The sequence below is a fragment of the Thunnus thynnus genome, chromosome 4 (genome assembly GCF_963924715.1).
Source record: "Thunnus thynnus chromosome 4, fThuThy2.1, whole genome shotgun sequence".
Lineage (NCBI taxonomy): Eukaryota > Metazoa > Chordata > Actinopteri > Scombriformes > Scombridae > Thunnus > Thunnus thynnus.
In genome coordinates, this window is record NC_089520.1 from 24,417,988 (window position 1) to 24,443,489 (window position 25,502).

At 39.8% G+C, this 25,502-nt stretch overlaps 2 protein-coding genes across 4 annotated transcripts; one reads left to right on the forward strand and one right to left on the reverse strand.

Annotated features, from left to right (window-relative positions):
• The first annotated feature begins 269 nt into the window (after positions 1-269).
• Positions 270-8,818, forward strand: LOC137181803 (ATP-dependent RNA helicase DDX19B). Of its 2 annotated transcripts, none has more exons than XM_067587813.1 (12): positions 270-469; positions 997-1,036; positions 1,113-1,202; positions 1,371-1,506; positions 1,702-1,794; positions 2,703-2,805; positions 4,201-4,315; positions 4,451-4,628; positions 4,833-5,070; positions 5,466-5,628; positions 6,153-6,344; positions 6,586-8,818. In XM_067587813.1, exons 1-12 carry the CDS (start codon positions 413-415, stop codon positions 6,645-6,647), a joined length of 1,467 nt encoding a protein of 488 aa, XP_067443914.1. In that variant the 5' UTR covers positions 270-412; the 3' UTR covers positions 6,648-8,818. The 2 variants fall into 2 exon arrangements, with proteins under 2 accessions (XP_067443914.1, XP_067443915.1); XM_067587814.1 differs by having other exon boundaries at positions 1,134-1,202.
• Positions 8,819-8,917: 99 nt separating this feature from the next.
• On the reverse strand, positions 8,918-25,394 carry pusl1 (pseudouridine synthase like 1). Of its 2 annotated transcripts, XM_067587815.1 has the most exons (9): positions 25,078-25,393; positions 24,553-24,890; positions 24,400-24,463; positions 22,599-22,786; positions 17,888-18,037; positions 14,563-14,733; positions 10,418-10,472; positions 10,026-10,188; positions 8,918-9,062 (listed from the first exon to the last, which is right to left on the reverse strand). In XM_067587815.1, the coding sequence occupies exons 2-9, from the start codon at positions 24,606-24,608 to the stop codon at positions 8,998-9,000; spliced, it is 912 nt and encodes a 303-aa protein (XP_067443916.1). In that variant the 5' UTR covers positions 24,609-24,890; positions 25,078-25,393; the 3' UTR covers positions 8,918-8,997. The 2 variants fall into 2 exon arrangements, with proteins under 2 accessions (XP_067443916.1, XP_067443917.1); XM_067587816.1 differs by lacking the exon at positions 14,563-14,733 and having other exon boundaries at positions 24,553-25,394.
• Positions 25,395-25,502: the final 108 nt, after the last annotated feature.

Below are 25,502 nucleotides of genomic sequence, written 5' to 3' on the forward strand. Positions count from 1 at the left end.
CTAATATAAAGTATTCTGTAGGGATGAGCCTATTCACAACGTTTTGACTCCATCTACAGGTTCAGCAGAGTAGTGCCTCTTAATATCCAGCCTCTGATCTGCCGAATCCTAACAATATAGGTCGAATTAAGTTTTATAACTCATAAAAATAAAGTTATCTGCTCGAACTTTGAGTTTAGGTCCCAGTATTAGTGGCTGCTGCTGTGCAAGCCGGGTGGGAACTTTTAATAAGATGGGAACAAATTTATTTTGGCAGTGACATTACCCGGACATGTGAGCGGTTGCACCGGTGTACAGGATCGGTTTCGGCACGCCATTGTGGAAAATAGTTACATTCAAATTGCCAGACTCCTCGCTGTGAGCTAGCTGTCCTAGTTGAGTTATCCTGAGTACAATAACTACAGAAAAAACAATGGCTACGGACTCCTGGGCGCAGGCAGTGGACGAACAAGAAGCCGCGGCGGAATCGGTAAACCTGAACTTAACGTTACACAACGCGAGCTAACGTGTTGTTAGCGTGTTTGGAGGATGCTTTGGCCTGTTCTGGCACAATGTTGACGACAAACTAGCTTCACAGACTTATTTGTGACAGTTACAATTTTGTTTAAAGATACCGAAGCACTGAATAAAGTGGCTCCAGTGACAGTCTGTGTCAGTAACGTTCATATTTACTTAGAAACGAAACTAACGTTACCGGGTAGCCCCGGCTTGACGTCAGAGCTAACCGAAAGTTAAGTTAGCTTGAGACGAGATGATGCGTGCTCAACGAGCTTTGTTAGCTGCAGCCACAACTCGTTGAGCCAGCTTTAGCAGGCGAGAGGCTCCAAAATAGCCCCACTGAAGAAGCAGTGGTCCTGACTCAGCCCTCGTTTGTGCCCCTGGTGTAACCGTTAGTATCAGGACTGGCACAAACTGGGCTAATCCTGACTTTCGTATAATGGCAAGCATTATTTTGTCAGTCTAATAACTGTAAACTTTCCTGTGTGTCTTGTGCAGATCGGTAACCTCCAAATAAAAGAGAAACCAGAGGAAAATGGTAAGTGTGAAATGCTGCATTAAGAATTCAAGAATATCCAATGATGTGAATGTGAGAATCATTATTAATATCGCAGGTACCTCTGCAAATGCAACAGACTCCAGCAGTGCAGCTGCAAAGTCAGAAGCAGAAGGAGAGAACAAGACTGCAGAGGACGATGACAATGGTAGGCATTTAGTCCACTGAACAAGTTTGACTGTTAAATAAATAATATTACATGTGCAATTTGTTATTTGCCTCCTGTCTCCACTTATTCCCCCCCTCTGTCTTGACTTCTGTCATCCTTTGAGATGCTTGGTTGTCAGTTACTATATGTGTTTTGTTTTTTTTCCAGAGGACAAAGCAGCTCAGTCATTGCTGAACAAGCTGATTCGGAATAATCTTGTCAATACCACTAATCAAGTGGAAGTTCTTCAAAAGGATCCCAACTCTCCGCTCTACTCTGTCAAGTCCTTTGAGGAGTTGCGACTGTAAGTGAATCTTCTATTTGTCCATTCATCTCTCATGTTGCCCTGCAGTAATGTGGGGCATTGGTTATTAATTTTTAATCAATCATTACTTAGCATTTAGTTCAAGAGGGTGTTTTAGAACCAGAAAATTCCACCGCCAAAATGTGTATATGCAAGTGACGAGGTAAAGATTTGACCATTTTCTTCTGTGTGCAGGAAACCACAGCTGCTTCAGGGCGTGTACGGCATGGGTTTCAACCGGCCATCCAAAATCCAGGAGACTGCCTTACCTATGATGTTAGCCGAACCGTGAGTATGCCTTATTGAAATCTCACTGAAACTATATAACTGAAAAATTAATTCACTCATACCTTTTTTAGTCCCTCCAGGATTTCACAGAGTTTTGTTGTGATTATTGCGGCCAAAAGTAGTTGATTTTTGCAGCGGCTTTTCTCAAAAATTGCAATTACAATTTGCAATGTTTTATGAGCTCTCATTGCGGTATAATTGCAGGGATTAGGAAAAATTGCAAGAAAAGGAAAATAATGTAATTTCTTTTAAACTACTACCAATGAAGAGTCATGTAATCACTTCCTTCAAAGTTATATAAAAAAGAAAATACTGTACTTGAGTTCCATTTATAAGCCTTTATTAAATAAACATTACCATTTGCACCAAATAAAATCAGTCAATAATGTAATTAAAATAAAGCCAAACATAAAAATGTAGTTTCAAGTGACCATTTTTATGTTTGAGGTAGATTATGTCCATCTGTGCTGTCTGAACAACACATCAACTTGTGTTTTTTCTGACTAACTGAATGCAACCTCATTTGGGAACATTTTGGGAATTGTTTTGCGCGGTCTATGGCAGTAATTTTTGAAGAAGTGAGATTTGTCCATCTTCCACCTGAATGTGTTTCTGAATGCGCACTGCAAGTATGTAAGTGACCACGACATGACATGTGTTCCAAATCACAAGCAGCCTATTCATTTGGTCATTTCATGTGGAAAAGATACTGTAATATTTCAAAATTGTAAGTTCTTGCGAATATTGCAGCGATTTCTGCGAATTAGTGTTAATTATTGTAATTTCAAAATTTCCCAGAGGGTCTGCTCTTTTCATTAACAGTAAAATTTAAAATGAAATGAATAGCCCCTTGCATCAGGTGCTTTTAAATACAACTAACAACAATATTAATTCCCTTTTTCTTCTAGTCCACAGAATCTGATTGCCCAGTCGCAGTCAGGAACAGGGAAAACCGCAGCCTTTGTCCTGGCCATGCTCAGCCATGTAGATCCCAACAACAGATATCCTCAGGTTGGTGTTGTCTTCCCTCGATGTACTCAAATTCTCCAAAGATCTCAAATTTATATCTTCATCATAAGTTTCAAGATATGTGTGACATGTCTTTTGGAAAATAACTCAAACAGTGTCCTACCTGCTCTTTGTGTGTCCTCTTTTCTAATTATATTAATTCTAATTCTGTCCTTCACAATTTTATACGTTTATTATATAAATATTAGGGATGTCAGTTTCAGTTAAGTTTGCTTTTGATAGACCAGCACCCATTAACCAGTAACTAACCGGTTAATTTTTAAGAAAAGTTGTGATATAGCTTTTGTTTGTGTTTGTGAGAGCTATGCAGCAGTAGGTGGTCAGTGATAGTTTGTCTGCCCTGGCTAGCTTGACTTTTAGCTCATCCTCCTTCACCTCAAAGTGTTTTCATTGCATTTAGGCACAGTGGCTCTTGATGGCATAACATACTCAAGGTACCAAACTAGGTCTTTCAATCCCTCGCCCTCTACCACACTGAATGGCAGCCTATTGGTCTCAATCATTCGGCACACCAACTCGGTGATAGCATTAGACTGGCACACATCACACTCTCTCCTGGCTAGCAGTAACATGATCTTTAGCTGTGACTGCAAACCATCCTCGGACATGGCAGCCAGGTGTTTGTCATTACTGTATTGGCCCGAATATAAGGCGACCCTGATTATAAGACAACCCCCCCCTTTTTGGAAAATTAGGTTAACATCACTTTTTGAATATAACTTGCATCATAGTATAGTTACATACTCACACTCTCCTACTAGGCTCTTTGAAGCAGTCAAAAATTATTTCCTCCAGCAGTTAACATTTATACGACTGCCTGTTTGTCTTTTTGAGCTCCTTATCATCTGTGACAGTGGTTTTTGGCAGCTTGACATATTCCATTTCTGCAGTAGAGATGCCGGAAGACACTTTGGACTCGATTTCACTTGTCATGAATTTATTTCCTCCATGACAGAAAAACACATTACACAAGCCTTCAGACACTCCTTCAGGTTAAACAAACAAAACACTTTTAGTGCTGACTGACTCTTAACACATTCACTAGAAACAGACTTTTAAGACCCCTGCTAGCCTAGCAACATTAAGGCTACAAATGACTCATAATGCAGCACACTGGTTTTACACCGGTACTTTATCCATTCAAAAAGATCTGATGTTGTGAACACATCATTTTCTAGCTGTTAGTGGAGTGTGTATGCAAATTAACCTACAGACCAACATGCGTAACCGTTCAAAAATATTCTCTACGGTTAACCAATTAACGGTCAAGCGCTGACATCCCTAATGAATATTTCACGTTGATAACTTGAACTAAGTGATGAAATCAGTCACCTCAACTTTAATCCTTTTATCCCACATTTCCTTTCTCTCAATCAGTGCCTGTGTGTGTCACCCACCTACGAACTGGCACTTCAGACCGGCAAGGTGATCGAGCAGATGGGCAAACACTATCCTGAGGTCAAATTAGTCTACGCCATCAGAGGAAACAAGTGTAAGGTTTTCTGCTTTCCACACTGTCATAAATAGTGAGAACATTTTTAAATGAAATACTGCTGCTATTCCCCATCTGACAATTAAATCGTGGTTTTGTGTGTTGATGAGCACTTGTTTCTTGTGAATGTTCCAGTGCAGCGAGGCATGAAGCTACAGGAACAGATAGTTATTGGCACACCTGGTACCATGCTGGACTGGTGCGGGAAGTTCAAGTTCATAGACCCCAAGAAGATCAGGGTGTTTGTGCTGGATGAGGCTGACGTTATGATCGCCACACAGGGTCATCAGGACCAGAGTATCCGCATCCAGAGGTGAGAATATATGCCACACACTGAAATAAAAAAATACAAATGTGCGAAAAGCTTGAGATAAGTGGAGCTAACATCAATGTTGCACAAGATCATGCAGTGTGTTTATTCACCTTATCATCGTATCTGTTAATTTGGATCATCTCAAGCTGAGTTTCTGAGATGTGCACCTACTGACCTTTCATTGCTCTCTTCCTTTCCACACAGGATGCTGCCTAAAAACTGCCAGATGTTGCTGTTCTCTGCCACATTTGAAGAGTCGGTGTGGAACTTTGCCAAGCGCATCGTGCCTGACCCCAACATCATCAAATTGAAAAGAGAGGAAGAGACGCTGGATACTATCAAACAGTACTACGTGTTGTGCAACAGCAGGGAGGAGAAGTTCCAGGCCCTGTGTAACATCTACGGCGCTATCACCATCGCGCAGGCCATGATCTTCTGCCATGTGAGTTCTCACTGATGGCTTGAGTTTACCTTTTATTCCCCAAACAGTTGAAAATGAAGACAGATTTCTAATGTTTCCTCTAGTTTTTGGAGCCAGTTGAGTTTCTATTCTGATTTTGAAAGAAACTATTCAGATATCCACACATCTACATCTGTATACAGAATTCTCAATTTTAACCCTTTTTTCCCTCTATGTTGTGGTTCAGATATTAGAAAATAACTTAGACACTAGCTGACTTATTGGAAGAGTTTGCTCTTTATTTAACCAATATTACAAGGCCTTCGCCAGGGTGTTTTTACGAGCTAACTCTTCCTGTAAGTCAGCTACTATTCCCGAGAAGTACCTTGTTTGCTGATGAAGTACAAACACTAAACATTTCCCTCTGTGTAATCTAGACAAGGAAGACTGCAGGCTGGCTGGCAGGGGAGCTTTCCAGAGAGGGCCACCAGGTGGCGCTGCTCAGTGGAGAGATGCAGGTGGAGCAGAGGGCGGCAGTCATTGAGCGCTTCAGAGATGGCAAGGAGAAGGTCCTGGTCACCACAAATGTTTGTGCGCGAGGTAAGGAACAAGTGGAGACATAACGGGATGAATCTGTGTCATGTCATCATATGACTTCTATTAAGCTGTTACATGTACATTGAAAAAGACATTCTCACCATATTTAATAACAACTCTGGACTTTTGCCACTAGTTAAGGGCAGGATGTGTGGCCCAGAGTAAGCATGTGTTTAGAAATACCATGTGGGAAAAAGTGGATGTTAAGGTGTATGTATTGAATGTAAATGCACAATGCAATATATCTTCCACAGACTGTAATATAACTACAAATACGGCTCACTGCTCTCTTCACTGAATGGAGTGGAGCAGTACGGCCAACAGAGAAGAAGAAGAAGAGTGGAGCCATCTTTGTTGTTCTGTTACTGATTAAATTGTTGGACTAGCGAAAGCATATTTATTCTACATATTTGAATGTGGAATTGTTTAGCAAATGCAAAACTGAACAGTGTGACTACAATAAATATACAGAATATAATTCATTAATTGTGACATTTTCTTTGTTTCCCTGCTTGTCTTATACGCAGGCATTGATGTCGAGCAGGTGTCCGTGGTGATCAACTTTGACTTGCCAGTAGACAAGGATGGTAACCCAGACAACGAGACATACCTGCACAGGATTGGCCGCACAGGTCGATTCGGCAAGAGGGGACTGGCCATCAACATGGTGGACAGCAGGATGAGCATGAACATCCTCAACAGGATCCAGGAGCATTTCAGTAAGTCCGACAGCAGCTTCACACTTACGATCGAGTTGATAAGGTGCATTAACACAGTCTCTCTGTGGTGAAATGTTCATAAGCTTAACAGCGATAAAAGTTGTGATTATGTAAATACCATATGTATTGTTGTTTCTCTTAAAAAACATTTCCCCATTTAGGGAGGTGGTGCTTCTCAGGCTGCTGATCTGTTATGTTTTAACCCTCTAAATGAACCCCACCATCATTTCTCCCTCTACAGATAAAAAAATTGAAAAACTAGACACAGATGATCTGGATGAAATTGAGAAAATCGCCAGCTAAGGAGAACTGCGTGATGGCACGAAGGACACCAACTTCCCTTCCCCCTCTACGCTCTCCAAGGACTGTACGCTCCTACAGTGTTTTATGCTTTTAATTTTTTTTTTTAGCCATCGGAGAAAAGAGCAAAACCACAAACAGCATATGTTTACACGTAGATATGTCTTCTCTCAGACAAGTGTTTTGTAAGTCTCTGGAACATACCCCATTTCACTCTTTGTACTTCTTTGAATAAAGTCTATGAGTTTATTGCTGTGTAACGTGATGCTGCAAAAGCAGCGGGCATAGTCGACTCTCTTTTACTGAACACACATGGATTTTAAAAAACACTTTTTGGTGTTGGCTGTAATGGTGGCATGATACAAGCTATTCTGTCTAGAGATTCACAAAAATCTAATAAAAAAAAAAGACAATTTTATGTGCCACAAAGTTTTTAATTTTAAAGAAGATAATGAACAAACTAAAACTGAATGTAACCGTATCATGTTGACTATTACAGCATTTATTGTGCCACTAAAACTCCGTACAAAGGGTGAAGTTGGGTATGCTGCTCCGAGTGGTAGTTAAATCATTAAGATTATGTTTCTGAGATGGTGATGGTTGGGTTTCAAGGGTCTATGCAAACTTATCAACCTGCGATAGCTATTATCAAATACTATCAACATGTATTCACATGACAGAAATTAATCCTGAATTAACCTCAGCTTTTAGCATCAGGGTGTGTAGTATAATGTCAAAAAAGGCTCAGTGATAATACACTAACTCCAAGTCATGAACATTTAGATATTTCTGTGTTTAGCCAGTAATCAATCATCAGCCAATCACGTCTCACATGCATGTTATTTATGTCATTTTAAAAACAATTACGGCCATTATCAGGACAGGCATAATCATTAGTCTTCTTTTTCCTTCATCTGTCTCGTAACACCTGATTTTATTCCAAATGTGGCCATCCAGGCCTGATGTGATCATTATCCCTTTGTGTCTCACTGTCCCACACAATCTTATCAATCAGGGTCTCCAGTTTGACTTTAGCTCAGCTACATTCTTCACCCAGACTGTGCTGTTATTAAGGATTGTGAGTTTAAAAAAAAAACAAAAAAAAACGCAATGCCTTCCTCAAGTGCATTATATATACATATGATTTTGTTATTGATATTCTAAGACATCGGGCTTAATATTCTGACTAACACTTGAAATTTTGATTATATATTGAAATACGGGCGTCTTTAGGATGTGTGAATTATCTTCTTGAAACCAAATGCTGAATTGACTTGAGGACCAGAGGACCTATGCCAATCAGATTCACTGTGTTACTACAACATGGTCGCATGGATAGAAGACATGTACTTGTGTACATATTTGAAAAAATTTTAGGTAAAAGAAATAGTGTGACTGAATTATTGTAAGTGTGTCACTTCTAAGAAGTGCAAAAACATTCCTCGTGAGGTTCAATTTTGACAGACGCAGCACTTCGAATAAGGTGGGCCGAAATCAGTTAAGCTTTCACCAGTGGGTGACGGGACAAAATTAAGGAAACGGTGTGATGTCTGGTGTATTTGATCAACACACTGGAACATTAAGGGCAGTGATTGGTCAGTCTGAACCTTCTACAAACCTCATCTGGCTCCCACCGGCACTGAGAAGACTGTCGGTGGTAGTTTTAATGGACTGTTTATGGACAACTTGCTGAAAATCATTCAACTCAATGAGCAGATGCAGCCAAATTAGAGGCAAGTGAGTGTGTGCTGAGAATCCGCTAGAATGGTCTGTAAAGACTTTTGGGTAAAGAAGCAGTGTATGCAGTTTCTTTTGGACATTTGGATGTATACATTATCAGCGAGAGTGTGTGCACTTTGTCGATCCATAATGTAATACCACTGTATGAGAGCCATGGACACACAAAGCAGTTTTGGCTATAGAACTTAACACTCTTCTCCACATGTTGTATACCTTGTTTGATATTTGTCAGAACCTACAAAAACCCAGTTCATACTTGTATACATAGGAATAATACTGCCTGACTAGGCTTTAAGCAAATTGTCTGTTGTAACATGAAGGTCATGTGTAGACAATGATAGGCTCGAGGTGTGTGGTATTCTGTAGCTGAGCTGCGTTCATGGACACAGTTATGTATTCTTAATATGTTGATTAAAAGAACATGTAGATGTTCATCTGTATGTAGTCTAATGCTTATTTGTGCAAGTGTGGAAATAGATTTGTTACACTCAATAAGACCACAAGCTGCCTTTTGTAGCCAGAAAAGAAACATATAAATACAAAAACTTTATTACATTCATTGTATACAGCTGCATGAAAGTACATAAACATGAATGAACTTGTTCAAGTCCGATTAATCCTCTGAGTTTCCACTGGAGGGAAGCTGCTGCTCCGACGTCTGCTGTGAAAGCTGCAGGTCTGAGCAGACAGAAATAAAAACATGTGCTAATACAAGAAGAGTGACGCTTAAAGAAGGTTTTACTCTGGAATAACGCAATCACATTTCCCCAGTATACGGGTAGCTTGTGTACATAAGGGAGTCACATTGACAGGAATTCTAGTTAGCCGGATGTATCAGCTTTATCTGACAATTGTCCTTATGCTAACAAGAAACTAAAAGTTCCATAGAAACCAAATTCTCAATGAGTCAAAGGTGCTGGTCTCAGACATTGTGACTACATGGTAAATTGAGGAAACTGTGCTGGCAAACATTTTTTTGTTGCCGACACAGGCTCAATGACAGGAACAAATAGTCACTTCAACTAGAGCCTCAAAAATGACGTCTGAATTCAATCAAAACCTCACTGAGAGTGTAAACTAAAGAAAAGACTACTCTGTATGCTTGTATGCAACCAACAATATATGTATATCCAAACAGGTGTATTTAAGTTACTGGTCTGTTAAATGCTCAACCAAAGAAGAAGTTTTGTCTGTATAATTTAAAGTTTTTAGAGGGCTGGAGTGGTAAAACTATCCAGAAGAAAGAAAAAAATTTGAAAACAAATAGTTTTTTGTTTTTTTTGTCTTCCGTATCCCACTAATCATACTGCAACTCCTCAGATTTTACTTGTTATCGTATCTCTGGAGGCAAGCCTTGGTATCGCTTAATTGTTACTTATTAATGACATTCAATCCACAGCTGCCTCAACTCACCCAACACATCAAATGAGTCATACAGATACATTATGATTTATAATGGATGGAAAAAGACCAGTATAATACGATACAATATGAGGATGTGATACTGAGAACGTTTGTCATTGTATACAGTGTAAATTTAAACAGCTATTTTTGGGGGGGTTTTTTTTAGATTTTGGGGGTTTTCCAGATGTAGTTTTAGTTGGAATCCTTCTTACTTGTTTTCATTCAGCCCTCACTCACCTGTCTCTCTGTAGTCCACCTTAGTGAGGAAGAGGCCACGGGCTGGAGCAACTAGGCCCTGTGGGTAGGCCAAAGAGTCCCGAGCCTCCATGATCTCTTTCAGCTGTGGAACCGAGAGCCTCCCCTGGCCCACTGCCACAAGGGCCCCTGTCATCCTCCGCACCTGGAGCGACAATTTTTACACTGATATTACTGAAAGTATCACAAAAGACAGCATCTTGGACATTTTACTGGTCACTTTTTTTTGGTTGAAGGATCTTTAATTATGAGCCATATTTTTCAGTCACCAGCAGATGGTGCTATATAAACATCATGAATTTTACACAATCACACATGCACACCTTAACAGGAGGTATATCAGAAGAAATTGAAGACATTGAGAAGGAACGTACCTGCTTGTAGAGGAAAGATCTACTCCTAAAAGTCAGTTCCCAGAGCGGCATCTCCCTGAAAGAGACACATTTTTTAAATTAGCACAAATGATACATAATATAAAAAAAAAATAATACAGTATAAGAATTGCACATGCATCATTTTGTCTCTATATTGGGCAATAGGTGCACAAATGTTTAAAGGCTTATTCGGAGCCCATTTAATAACACATTACATTATTAACGTCAAGTCCAGCAGGCATGACAGTCTATTTGACAGCACTGACTGAATGTGCCATACTAAAGAAAGGTTAAATAGTGCCACAAGGGCTTAATTGTCATTTCAGAAGCAAAACAATATCTTGAATGGCTGTCAGATCTTACTGATGATTACTAGTCTCATAAGGACAAGTATATAGGAAGAGTGTGGATCAAAATGACACCAATTGACTTATTTCTGTTCTACGCATAACACTCAGGGGGAAAAAAACAGAAATATATGAATAAAATACACCAAAACACTTTTCTTCAAAAAATGTGTTTCACTGGACCAGGCTCTGCAAGTGAATTATTTATTTTAACTGAAATGGGCTCCTGTCTCGCACCATTATGTGTTAAGACGCGTCTCTCCTTTATCTCTCTTTTGTTAGACATTTCAAGACTTTCCCCGACCGTATGGACAGAGTTGGAGGCTGATGTGACATTCATGCTTATGCCAGACATCAGATGGAGCCTGGGACACTCCTCGTGCACAGATTTGTTTAAATGTCACATGCTGAATAGGCCACTGCAGCTTAGGCCCAACTGGATTATGTGTAATGCCATAGAAAATATGAATTTGTTTCTTTTGCAATTTGACATTCAGTATGTTGTTTCAGCATTTAAGTCACACCAGTCCCTTTTCCCCCAAATCTGACTGACTTTATATTTTGGGTGGGGGGATATTGAGCAAACAGGCACATGGTAAGAATTGGGTCAAATGCAAATTTAACTCAGCGCTTGCTGTCTGATTACATTTGACATGTAAGGAGTGCAGACAGATTTATACAGCAGGACTGTTAGCTCCTGGACTCTGTATGAGGGACACTATCTTTGGATATGGATGAGGCTGTGTCTCATATGTGCATCTGTGTTGTCTGGCTACTTCTTGGAGAGACACACAGCGACTGTGGCTCAGGAGGTAGAGCAGGTCATCCACTAATCGGAAGATCGGTGGTTCAGTCCCCGGCTTCTCCAGTCCACATGTCGAAGTGTCTTTGGGCAAGACCCTGAAGGCTGTGCCATTAGTGTGTGAGTTTGTGTGTGAATGAGTGTTAGAAACACAGCCTCTGCCATCAGTGTACGAACCTGTGTGTGAACCTGTGTAATGTAAAGTGCTTTGAGTGGTCGGAATACTTGAGAGGCGCTATATAAATGCAGTCCATTTACACACGGTAACCACAGATAGAAAAAAATCTAGTGTGTCATACATCAGCATTTTTTCTTTCCTGTCTATATACAGAACTATTGTGAGTAGCTAATTCTGCTCAAAATAAACAATCAGTTCATCAGAAAATTAACTGGCAACAAGTTTGATCCTTGAAAAGGAAATCAAACATTACTGGACACATACTTTTAACCTCATAATGGCACTGGAGGAAGGACCATGAGTGTCTGTAAACAATTTCATTTTTGAGATATTTCAGTCTGGACCAAAGTGGTGAGTCAACAGACCAACATTTCCATCCATAGAGCCACGCTGTTAGCATGGCTAACCATCAGCATGAAGACACCACCTTGGGCTCTAGGAAATTATGATAGATACTTTTCACATTTTGGGACATTTTAATTTAAAAGTTAAAATGCACCTTTAGATAGAAAAATACCTCAAAATAGAAGACTATTTGATGTTTGGTAAATAAAGTGGTCGGCAAGAATGTCACTTTTTATTCTAAATGAGGAAGCTAGTAGAATAAAATAATGTAATTTCTACTGTACTGTACATGTATCTGGTATAACGTGGAACATCTGCATCCCAAAAATCCTCCACATCCTACTTGTATTGTATCACTAGCAGGCAGAATGTTTTTTTCCAGTAGCAGATAAAATTTACAATAAATCCCGACCAGAAGTGAACACTGCTTGCTTTGAAATAAGAGTGCTGTTCACTTATGTATGACAATGAGATCAACCATTTCTGGGACGAGTTGGGGGGGGGGATTTCATTTTTGTCATGTTGAGCAGAGACCAGACAACTCAGCCTCAGATACCACAGCTCCCTGTTTTAGGATCAAAAATTTAGTTCAACGTTTGGCTTTTCAATAATTCACCGCTCAGTTTCTTCTCGTTTTATCACCGTTACTTAGAATAGTGACCCTCATGAAAAAATAACGACACAACTCAACAACTGCAGACTTTCTATAGGACCAAAACGTGACTGAGACTAAAGTTAGCCCACATTGGGCCATTCATGACCTCATAAAATCTGCAGAGAATAAAAGAGGGGAAAGGTTTTTGTTAGGTGAAAATGCCACCATGGAACACAAATGTTATGAAATTTGTTACAGATCTGTAACCCTGATGCTCACAGCTTGTTAATGCACCACACGTGTTGGGGTTCAGGGACTATGTGACATTTACTCTGAGAACTGCTAACAGTCTGCCCATGTCCATATTGTGCACCATATTTTCAGGGCAAATAATTAATGCCCATGAAAGTGGTATTTGGCATGCAGAGCGACCCCTGTGGACCTGTAATCTCTCAAAGCCCACATGGCCCTTTCTCCCTCTCCCAACCCCTCCTCCCCCTCCATCTCTGTGATGGATTATGTTGGATCCTCATTGTATAAAGTATTTAAACCCACATCAGATACAACCACAAACACAGCACCTTAATTAACTCAAACAAGAGTGCGTCTACCTGTATGATCTAACATGCGTGACAGTTAGATGTGTTATCTTGACTAATAGCACGAATCAGGATGTGAATCTAAATATAACTTGAGTAAATAAAGGACAGGCTGTTCTGAAATGTGTATGATTTAGTTCACACAGAAACTTCAGTTTGTCAACATTTGGAAAAGATTAGTTAGTTTGGAGTCTAGATCACAGTCTGTCTGACCTGATTTCCCCAAATATCACATCAAACATACCACTGAGTCTAACAGACGTTCGGGAAGGGAGATTTTCTAGGCCGTATATGCAGCGTTGGCTGAGTGGAGTGACTGTAAATGATTCAAAACCTTGGCCACCTTCCTAAGTTTAAGTTGATGCAAGATTGAGAAACACAAGATCTATCCGGGAGTGCAAGAGCACATGCATAATTTCTTTACTTTCCTGGCCTTTTTCTTCAATCAGTTCCCCTGTCACTGTGTTGCTGCCAACATCACTGTTGGCTCTGGCAGGCTGCAGACAGCCACATGCTACCTCTGTGACAGCCTGCCACTTCACCTGCCAGCAATAAGCTTCACCCAGAGGGCACAATGGGCTCAGAGGTTCATGCTCATCCCCCTCAATTTCATTTCGTCGCTGCAGGCACCCCTAACTGACCAGCAGGGGTTCACTGAAGCAGAGCTAAGAAATTAAAGCCTGAAAGGTTAACCACCTGCAAACTCAGCCAATTGTGTTTGTTGAAACACACAAACCAGCAAAAGGGATTGTTGTCTTGGAACTGAACCCAGTCTATGCAGTGCCAGGTGAGTCTTTTGCCTTTTCTGCATCATTTTTTTAAAAGAAATAAAATTATTTAGAATTTGAGAAGCTTCCTAAAATATTCTTATTATTTCATCCAAAAGCTGCACTGACGAGAATTTCACATTAACGATGGATCATGAATATGCATAATATGAAAAGGATCACTCATAGTGTCGAACCCACAGAGAATTATCATCTGAGACAGTTCTACTCAGCTCTCTGGAACGTTTTAGTGTCTTTTAACTCATTGTTTTGGTTTTACAGCCTGCAACTTTACAGTTTTGGTTCAGTCTCCAAACTCTCATCAAACTTGTTTCCAGCAGCAGCAGGCAGGTCATTACATCCTTATAAGATGATAATGTACAGCTTGTTGCCTCCAAGAGGCCAAAAAAGTATGCAATTAATGACAGTCTGCATTGATAAATGTTTTTAACTGGGTGTATCTATAGACCGCTGGTAGCCAATGTGATCAGTCCTCTTGAATATAGTCTAACCTGTGGAAGTGTGCATGTGCGAAGGAGCTTCCTGGCTGTATGTTGACCACATCCAGTGTCTTGACAGGATTTTTAAAAGGCATGTCGGCGTTGACCGCCCTGAAGCTGCTGAAGTCATGAGTCCCAACAAACAGGGCGGCAGCCTCGTTCATGGCTCCCAAATCTAGCTCCCTAATGAGGGACAAAAAGAAGAGATTTTTTTTTTTAATCTGTGAGCATGAAAAACAATAAATTAAGAACAGGAAAAAAGTAAGCAGCTGAGGTCAACAAACTTCCCAAATCAACTTTTGCAGGCTCAGTGTGACACTGCAACTTGGCCTGAATGTGACCAGTGAGGTCAGATAAATGGGATGAAGTGTATATATTAAGTACAGCAGGTTTTAAGGTCTCCATGTTCCGACTTTCAAAGTAGAATAATTTATGGGCTAACTTAGATAATATGAAATTTTCTGAAGCACAATGCCACGTGAGAGAGCAGAACATGTCAACGACAGGCTCATTTGAGGGAGAGAGCGAGAGAGGGCCCGGTGCTCTGATCTTCTACAGTCTCATGCTTCTGTCTGCTTAAGTATGATCTGACGGAGAGAAAGACATTTACAGTGAGCAGGGAAAGGGAGGAGTGTGCTGAGTGACTCGCTAATTAAAATCTTAACGAACTAATTTGAAATCTTGAGCATGAGAGTGAGTTAGTCATGAATGAAGATGTGACAGAGCACTGCAAAAAATGACTGAATCTTAAAAGCTCATTAACTTTACGGGTTAAGTCTCAACTTGCTTGATCAAAAGATGTTTAAAGCCCATCACATTTTCCTAGAGCCCAAGATGGCATTTTCAAATAACTTGTTTAGTCCAAAAAACAGTCCAAAACCAAAGATGTTCAGTTTACAATGATATAAAACAGAGAAAAGCTGCAAATCTTCACATTAGAGAAGCTGGAACCAGAAGAAGTTTGACATTTTTGCTTAAAAATGACTGACGCGATTAATCGATTTTCGTAGTTTACGATTCATTTTCTGTTGATCGACTAATTGATTAATCAGCTAATCATTTCTGTCACATTAGCTCTCTTTTCTATCTGCATATCTGCAGAGCATTACCCTAAACTGGCAGCGCATTACGACTCTCTCAAGGACTGGCCCAACAAAAATTCTTCCTATGGATCAGGTGGAATCCAAAAAGTACCGCTAGTTATTGTGCAGTATATGACGTGGATGTGAAATTAAAGTACATGTCCTAAGAATATGATGATTAAAAGATTTTTCATAGAATCCTGCTGGTTCGGGTTTGTTATTGAGAAATTAACTGAAAAAAATCAGTAACTGCTTGCTTGTTTTGTTGGATGATTTTTTTACTTACTTTACTTTGGGGGCGACAAAAAGTGTAAGTAATGATAAGTTAATGATAAAGTAATGAGGGACTACTTCGTGACTTATCAGTAGGCTATTTGAGGGTGTGCAAAAATAGTAACTAATGTTTAAATAATTAGCAGTGAATGAGTAGTTACTACTTTCATGTTTTGTGCAGCTCAGCAGCACTTATACAGTAAGGCTCGGCACATCTATTCACAGATAATTGTGAACTAATCATTACCTAATGATTCATTAGTACAGTAACTAGACAGTAACCAGTCTGTTCTCATCATTATCTATTGTATAGTCCTCGGAGCAGAGTTATTTGGGAAGTGCTTACTAACAATTAATCAATTATCAGGTCATTATCGATTCATTCCACAGTAACTACTTACAGTTTTGTTTAATGTATTGTAAAGTGTTATCGGTGAATTAAATTTAGTGCAGACAATCAATGGTTTGTTGATTAATTGAGGAGTCGGTTGACATTAAATAAAAATCAATATTAAATTAATTATCAAGCAAAAATACCAACTATTGTCTAGTTTGAGCTTCACAAATGTGAGCATTTGCTGCTTTTTTATATCATTGTAAAGTAAATATGTGGGGTTTTTGAGTGTTTGTCAGACAAAATAAGAAATTTGAAGTTGTCAACTTGTCAACTTGGGCTTTGAAAAAATGTGACAGGTTTTTTTTTTTTACTGTACTATTTACTACTATCTTCAACTGAAAAATAATTATCAGTGTATCAATAGATAATACCCTACAGGGGTGTGTAGGGTTCATTGGGGGTTATACTGTGGGTATTGAAAAGCAGCCCATGTTTATATTTCTGTTATGTTTGAAAACCTGATATGAATGTACAGTAAATAAAAAATAAATAAATTAAAAAAAGAAAATGTGAAGTGATCGTTTACATCATGAAACGCATCTTTCAATAATAAAAACAAATCTGTTGCAGTGTGACAATCACTGGATTTCAAAACATTGAGCCTGTTTCAGAGCTAGAAAATAGTTGCTCTAAGAAATGCAGACTAAATGGAATAGTAAAATGAACAGTGGAGATTAATATTTCTTGCAGTGGGAGAGATGGGGTGGGGTGGGGGGGGGGGGGGGGTAGTGTGTGATGACGAGCGAGAGGCAGATCAAAGAGAGAATGGAGAGAGGCTGCTGAGGCAGACGCTCAGGGGTGGAAGAGATGGATGCTGAAAATGAGAGAGGAAGGGATAATGAAGCAAAGACACCAGAGAGAGAGAGAGAGAAAGAAGGGAGGGAAGGAGAAATGGAAAAAGGAAGAGAAAAAAAATGGGTGGGAAAGCGAAAGAGAGAGTGGAAAAAAAAAGAAAAACACACACAGTCAGGGTAATGTGCGTGGGTGTTGTTCTGCATGTGTATAAGCCCGCAGCTTATCTTGCCCTACTTTTCCCTAAAAAAGTGAAGAGGAGAGAGCAGACAAATGCTCATACAGTACGTGTGCTGTCTGAAATGTGTTTCTTCACGCTCCCTCCTCCTAATCACAGCTAAAAGAACATCATCTCTATGAAGCCTTCGTCTTGTCTCTTTCTCTCTTTATGTGCTCTATCCATCCTTATCCCTGTCTCCTTTCTCTCCCTCCTCCTCCTCCTCCTGTCCTTTGTTTGCTTTTGGGATGTCGACTCAGATAAAACACTTTATTTGACTGGCCCTAATTTGCAGTTTCCGGCATGGCACGTGTGGATTATTCATGTGTTTAACATGCCATTGTTTCTGCAAGGCTTGGCATGAGCTTATTGAGGGTGTGTTTGATTGTGTGTGTGGTGCATGTGTGTGTGTGTCTGAACCTACTTGTTAGATTGGGTTTGAGTCTGAGCTCAATTTTTATTTTTGAAAGGAAATCAAAATGCACACTCACACAGATATACACACACAAGGATGAAGGATAAAAAGACAGATGAATGAATGAGGGGCTAGGCGGTGTATTAACTGGGGGGACTCACGTGCGGTGGAGGCTCCAGCACAGGTCGCGGTCTGTGAGGGGAAGCTGAGAGAAGTGGGAGACTCCCAGTGCTATCCGGTAGACATAGGTCCGAGACAGGGCACGGAAACGGGCGTGGAAATCATCAGGTACACGATGGGCATGGGTGATCCTGGCAGGGTGAAAATTATTATTAAGTTATTAGGATTCATTGCCTGGGAAACTTGAACGTCTGTACATAATCTGATGCCAATCCGTTGTGTAGATGTTGAGATATTTCACAGGATAAGTGAGAACTTTGACCAGCAGGTCGCGGGAGAGGAAAAGTCAGGCGATCACCAACGTCATTAGGGTTCATCCTCTGGGAACCATGGATATTTATACCGAACTTCATGGCAATCTATCCAATAGTTGTTGAGAATTTCCATCTGGACCAAAGTGGTAGGCCGACCAACCAACAAACCAACATTCCCATCCCTTGAGTCATGGCTAAAATTGAAGTCTAGTGGATGTTTGGACAAAAACTAATTAACAAGGCGTCCTTTTTGCAAACTGTGCTTCATTTCTTCCTCAGATTGAAGCAGTCCCCAAACACAGATGGGGTTAATACTCTCATTTTGTATTGCCAGCAATAAATACAATGCACAAGTCGATGTCTACAATGCCGACGTTGCAGCTTTTTACACGAAAGCACACCCCTTGTCGGAGTGCTAAAGAGGGCTGCCAAGAGTCCTGAAGAGCCAAGCGCTTATGCTCACACAGCTAGCATCACGACAGAATCAGACGCTGGGAGCTCCAGCAGCAGGGGCATGACTAACACTGGACACTTCCCGTGTATCTGTGCACACAGAAGCACAGAGGCAGGGGTGGATCATGTATTAAGTATTAATGTATTAATTGATTAATTGAATCCACTAGAGGGAATCAATTCATCGGTCTATGTGATGTACTGAAGTAGAATCAAGAGTGTCAATTTTGTCACATTTCTGATCAAAGTTCTACACATGTAATTAAATTACTCTTTATATGATCCACTTTGTGCTGAAACAATAAACTAGATTGTGCAGGGTAATAAAACATCTCAGATTTACAAAGCGTGTCAATAAATATAGTCTGAATATTTCCGTGGCTCAAAGCTTGTGTGATAATGTGGCTGAATGAGAAATCCAACTGATACCCACTTAAATGTGGAGCCAGTTACCATCATACCTGCTGCTACGGAGATCAAGAAAATTCTGAAAACATGTTCAATACCTTGTTTACTGCTGCTTTCTCTGGAAATCTAATCGGTACACCTTGAATCTTTTCTTTTTTGCTTCACTACAGTTTACATTATGATCAATTATGAACCCAGGAGCTATGCACTTCCTGTCATCTGTGTTTAACTGCTTGTTTTGAACTCTGACCGTATTCAACTGTATATAGCAGCTTTTACATTATTAAATGTCATGCTTGTTGTTTATACTGTATTTAATATAACCACATAGACCTTCAACTGCATATACAATTTATTGGTTCTGCCCACATATTTCAATTTTTCAGTACTGACATAGCATTCAGCTGTACTGTACATTTTGTATATTAGTTTATTTTGTATATATCACAGCTACATCCCTGTTTACCGTCTCTACCCCATTCTATACATTCATTTATCTTAATTCATCTCTATTTGGTTGGATGCTAAACTGCCTTTTATTGTTCTGGTACTTACTGTGTGCAATAACAGTAAAATTGAATCTATCTAACAACCAATTCATTTTTTTTAATTAAGTCAGTTAAAGCTAGCTGCTCCCAAAACCAAACTTGTTTTACAGAATAATTAGACTATCACCAAATGGTCCAAGCCTCAAAAATATTGTGTGATTTTATGGACCAATGATAATGAATTCTTAAATACAATGTGCCTACATGTAAACCTTAAAAAATAAATAAATACATTTTACAAAAAGTGAACATTGAGGCTTCGACATCAGTGAGAGGGTGATCAGAGTTGTTGTTGCAGCATTTTCTTTTAAAATGGTCAAAATCATAACTGTGCAACATAACACAAACATTCACAGCTGATAAATACAGTAAAATTCCACACTCTCTCTCTTCAACAGGTCAAAGATGTCATATACAGTAATAATACAGTGACAAGTGGGGGATTCTTCATGCTTACATCTGTAAAGTGAAAGAACAAAGAGCTGCAGCCAGCTGTGCCAGTGTAAGTGTGACTGCGCAAAGCACACCAGCAGCCTACAGTGTTCATCCACACATGCTTGTGCCTGTACAAAGAATATGAAGTCAGTGCATTCACGCATGTGCTGTGTGTTTTACGAAAGCAGGAGATGATGAGGTGTAGGGACATTGTTTGCATGCAGGAGTATATAGAGGTGTGGGAAAAACACTGCTCAAATGTACACATCACATGTATGTGCACAGGCATCTCGTTTTTCAGTACACAACAGTGCATGTATATCAATCAATGTGTGTGTGTGTGTGTGTGTGTGTGTGTGTGTGTGTGTGTGTGCACAATCTGAGAAACTAGGTTATGTTTCCAGGGGAGGAGATTGGGTGCGACACGTGGCAGAGGAAACCCTTGCGTCTGCCTTCAGCGCCTGCTCCAATGTGAAGTGACAGCCTTTGCCTGGCCCCCAAACCAAACCACACACACACATAAAATTTTCATAAGCAGTGTACAAAGCATGGCCTCACACATTTGGGAACTGGGGCATTGTTTGGCGTGGCACCACTTTGCTACTCAGCAGTTTCCCCCTTTTGGGAAAGGAGCCATTCATTTTAGGCTAATTGAGGCAGCAAAGAACACAAGTGAACCCCGGCTGAAGAGATATTTTTACAGTGTGCAGTCTATCTTGAAATCGTGCTTTGGCTCTCTGTCTCAAGAGGCAGCAGACCAAAGCTGTGAGCCAGGAGCCATATTCTGATCGTTGCTGAAACAAAAACTCTTTCTGGTTACCTCTTCCCTCCAAGTGAGATGTGAAAAGATGGTTTGTGCTGCCAGAAAACGACACACTGAGAGAAAAAATAAATGCTTTTTTTATGACACATCAATAAAGAAAACTTGTATCCAATCTGAACATTGAGAGTGTGTTTCTATATGTGTGAATATTAACGGTAATTGATTATTTTGGAAACATTTTGTCTTTATAACATAATGCACCAAAGGGCAAAAAGTGTTTGTTTGTCAGGACGCTTCACATATTAATCATGAAGGTAATTTCCATTCAGCTAGATGTGTGTGTGTGTGTGTGTGTGTGTGTGTGTGTGTGTGTGTGTGTGTGTGTGTGTGTGTGTGTGTGTGTATTAATGGATGCTATAGACCAAAAAGCAGAGCAGGGATAATCCTTTCTAACCGTCTCTCTGCAGGTTTAGGGATTAGCGGGATGCTGGGAGCTTCTCTTTTCCTCCCTCTTCTCTTCTCAGTCTGTCTCCCAAACGACTCGTTCTGCTTCACACTCTCACTCTTCTTGTCTGTGTCAACACATGTTTGGCCCTTTAACTTTGTCTTTCCTCATCCTCTCTCATTAACTCATCCTTCTCTGTTTGTGCCCCTTCTGCTTTCTCTCTTCTCTCAGACAATAAAGCTAATGACTAAATAACTCACAGCAGTCTGAATGAAAGAAGTCATAAGAAAAAGACTAAAGAGGATCATGCGGGATTTAAAATACTTACTGTACATACAATACTATCTGGAGGTGCAGATAAAGGTTTTCCTTTAAATGTTCAACAGGTGAACTGGTAACATTTCACCAAAGCTATATGATAACTGTTGGACTTGACATTACGCTTAGTCATATCCACACAGATCTACTGTTGTTTTTTTGATTTACTACAAGAGGCATGTCCTCAGGCCATACTGTACATACATTGTTGTATAAATGTCAGAATAAATGTATGTATGTTTTACTATTTGTGTACTTTAAGGTCTTAAACACAAGAGACAATTTCATTTTTGTCCACAAGAATAAACGGACAGCGCTTGTCAACATTATTTCATCATAGACAGACGGTATGCACATGATGTCAGCGTATGCCCCCTTGAGCTGCAAACATGCGAGATGCAAAGATGCATCCACATGGAGAACACTGCTGAAATGGTAAAGAGCTGCTGTGTGGCAGGTCGACTGCATTAATAGTTTCAGAAGGAATTCAGGCAGCAGTAAGAGAAGAAAAGCAATAAGAAGTCATACTTGTTTATGTGCAACAAGGACACAGTTTTCTGAATTAAAACATTTAGGAAAACCACTGTGTTTTAACAAAGCAGTCCAGAGACAACCACAATACCATTTAAAGTCCTCCTGATCTTAATCTAACTAACCATCTGTGTCAGGAAAGTTCATTTCTGGCCACAAGTCCAAGTCTACAGAACAGTGTTTTAATTTTTGAATAAAATGTACAAAGATATTAGTTTCTCTGATCTTATATGACAGGAAAATGTTTGGTTGTTTGCGTGAGTTAACTGTAAGACTGAGACGCACAACGAAATAGTGAAACACTACTAATGAAGTCACTTTCGTGCAGAAGAAAAAAGGTTTTGGGATCAATCTGATTAATTAAATCCACAACTGAGCGAATGATTTTGAGGGGAATGTGGCGGCGAATGTGTCCAGCTGTGAACTCTGCATGACTCTGTGCCCTTGTAACAGTAGAACAAAATCTGCGTTACATTTAGACCTGTATGAGGGAGATTTCCCAGTCACCTCTAATGCTAAACTTTCAACCTGGCTCACCTGATTTGTTCTGTCCCAAGGTGGAAATTGAGGGCCTCAACCAGAATGTCTTCAGTAAACGGCGGCTTATCGTTTTTGCGTTGGAGATCAAAGTGGGCAGAGTTAGAGAGGGCGTGGACGCCTGCATCTGTCCTGCTGGAGACCGACAGGGATACGGGGTTGAGCGGCCTCAGCCTCCTTATCGCATCCTGCACACAGACAGAGAAAGGCAGAGAGATTATAATGTTAGGTGTTATTATATTGTAAAATCTGTAGTGTAACTCATAGAATTTAGATTATCTTGTAAAATAGTCAGGCATTTTGATGTGTGATCAATATCTTTGTTGTGTGTGTGTCGTGTGTGTGTGTGTGTGTGTTTGTGGCGTTCATTGACAGAGTATTAGCCTCCTTGAAAGGTTATTAGGCATCATTGGCTGTAAGACTAGCTGCCCAACTTTTTTTAGTCACGTATGCTAAGATGCCAGTGGGATGGTGATGTTGTCTACAGTAGCTATAGTTTTGTTCCACTGAAGCATGTGAAAGTCTTACATAAGTGTAGCCACTGAAAAAGAACGATCTTATCTGTAATCATTCTTTATCTCAGAAGTCATATCAGAAAGAAAGACAGAGCTCAATAATGACCCAGTCCTGAATCAGTGGTAAATTTTGTTTGAGACATCATTTAACCTTTATCCAGCATCCAGCCATGTATCTGTCAGTAAATTAAAGGATGATGTTACACTATTTGTTATAGGAATACGTGTCTTTATGCCTTCAGGGTTTGTTAGTGTTAAGTCATTTGCTGGATGTTGGGCTTCATATATCAACATTTATGTACATTGTTGCTGTTTTACCTGCAAAAGTGTAAATCCTACGTGAGATCAGAACAAACTAACCATCTGTGTCAGGAAAGTACACAATCTGTCTGTCTCCAGGCATTTATGAATGGAGCTAAAACTCTCTCTCTCTCTCTCTCTCTCTCTCTCTCTCTCTCTCTCTAGTCAAGTCTATGTTTGTAATCCATATGACAGTGGTGGAAAGTAACTCCATTTATTCAAGTACTGTAGTTAAGTACAATTTTGAGGTACTTGTACTTTTTTGTATTTCCATTTGATGCTACTTTATACTTCAACTCCACTACATTTCAGAGGGAATATTGTACTTTCTACTCCACTACATTTATTTGACAGTTTTAGTTACTTTTCAGGTGAAGATTTGACATAATGGATAATATAACAAGCTTTTAAAATACAACACACTGTTAAAGATGAAACCAGTGGTTTCCAACTTTTTTGGCTTTTGACGTCTTACAAAAAGCAGTGTGTAGTTAGGGTCACATTTCAGATGTCTATGAGTTGTTAACAGCTGCAACAAATAGTGATTTTTCCTTCTGAACTTCTCACATGGTTTCATTTCAATAAATGTTCAAACGATCAACTATTTCACCAAAAATGAAAGATTAGAGAATAAGTCTAAAAACTGAAAACAGATTTGTGTATCAGAACTTTGTTTTTTCTTCTTTCCTCTCCCATTAATCATCTCACGGGCTTTTACTTGTAATGGAGTATTTTTTACATTGTTTTATTGGTACTTTTACTTAAGTAAAGGATCTGAGTACTTCTTCCACCACTGCCATATGATGAATAGTATCCAGGAATTCATCGCAACACCAGACTAATAAAATGATCCAGTGCATTGCAGGAGTCTGGAACAACTTTAGAAGGAGTAACTTAGTTTGTTTTATGGTTTGCGAGACAAGAACTGCTGTTGGAGGGAATTGAGGGAGGAGGGAAAGTAAGTGAAAGGTAATGATTTCAGTTACCTCCAAGTGGTCCTGGACCCCCTTTTTTCCCCCCTGCTGCTGTGGAGGCACTTTCACTACACCACTGCAGAGAGTAATAATAACAATAGTTGTAATAGAAATAATAATGAACACATTTTAAAATGTAAACAGTTGTCCTGCAGTGTAACCCACCTGTATTTTGTTCCAATGTATTGAAAAAAGATGAGGTAACGTGCCGGGTTGTGCATGGTCTCTCCAAATGTTTTCTGGATCACATTGTTCACGTTTACAAGCGTGAAACGTTACACTGAAAAAAATCCTTTGTTATGAGTCAAACTTTGACAGAGGTCGTGTTCGGAGTTCATGTGTGTCTCTGACATGCCTGGAGCGACAACACGAACCGCATTTCCCAGTAGCCTCGTAGTTGTATTTGTAGTCCGGAAGTAGAAGGGGAAAAGACGCCAGCTGTAGTTTTTTATTTGTCAGGTTGATATATCAATCTGCTCAGGGTCTAAATAAACAACTGCAACCTGTGTGTCGACACAAACAGTTAATGAACCACACCGATATTCACAACATCACACATAATGTGAATATGTGGATATCTCGCCGCTTGCCATCTTTAGCAACATGTTTACTAATCTTTTTGCATACATGTCCCGGTACCGTCCACATGTACGGTAAGCGGACGCACTACAGAAGAAGAACTAATCTTACAATTGGTGTGTCGTCTTAAATTCCACGTTTTCCTCTGGATATTTGGGTGAAGAGTCTTTGAAAGCTGTTCCCTCGTCGGTCCCTCTTTGATTGCGTCATAACCCTTAGAGGAGATGTGTGTCGTCATCGCTGACTCTGACCAGCCCCCAAACCAACAGTGAAGCCAGAGACCATGTGGTTTTGTGGAGATGGGTCAGTGGGCTAAAGACAGTTAGAAACACTATGAAACAATCATGGAAACTAATATTGATATTCTGATTATAATGTACTGCGAAAAATATGAGATACAGGACAGATGCAGGACTTTCCAAAAAGAAAAAGAAAAAGAAAAAAGAGAGAGATAAACATCAGATGAAACATATGTGGAATAATGTGGGCCACATTTTTGAGCAAGTGGCCCACCCATTTCAAAGATCATTGCTGGT

Bases quoted from the DNA above. Each gene is read 5' to 3' on its own strand.
- LOC137181803 (XM_067587813.1), top strand. From the start codon at position 413: ATGGCTACGGACTCCTGGGCGCAGGCAGTGGACGAACAAGAAGCCGCG. The intron at 5,629-6,152 runs GTAAGGAACAAG...TCTTATACGCAG, and splicing joins CACAAATGTTTGTGCGCGAG to GCATTGATGTCGAGCAGGTG. The intron at 6,345-6,585 runs GTAAGTCCGACA...CTCCCTCTACAG, and splicing joins CAGGATCCAGGAGCATTTCA to ATAAAAAAATTGAAAAACTA.
- pusl1 (XM_067587815.1), bottom strand. From the start codon at position 24,608: ATGCACAACCCGGCACGTTACCTCATCTTTTTTCAATACATTGGAACA. The intron at 14,734-17,887 runs GTGAGTCCCCCC...GTCCCTCATTAG, and splicing joins TGCTGGAGCCTCCACCGCAC to GGAGCTAGATTTGGGAGCCA. The intron at 10,473-14,562 runs GTTAGACTATAT...TGTCTCTTTCAG, and splicing joins GCACATGCACACTTCCACAG to GGAGATGCCGCTCTGGGAAC.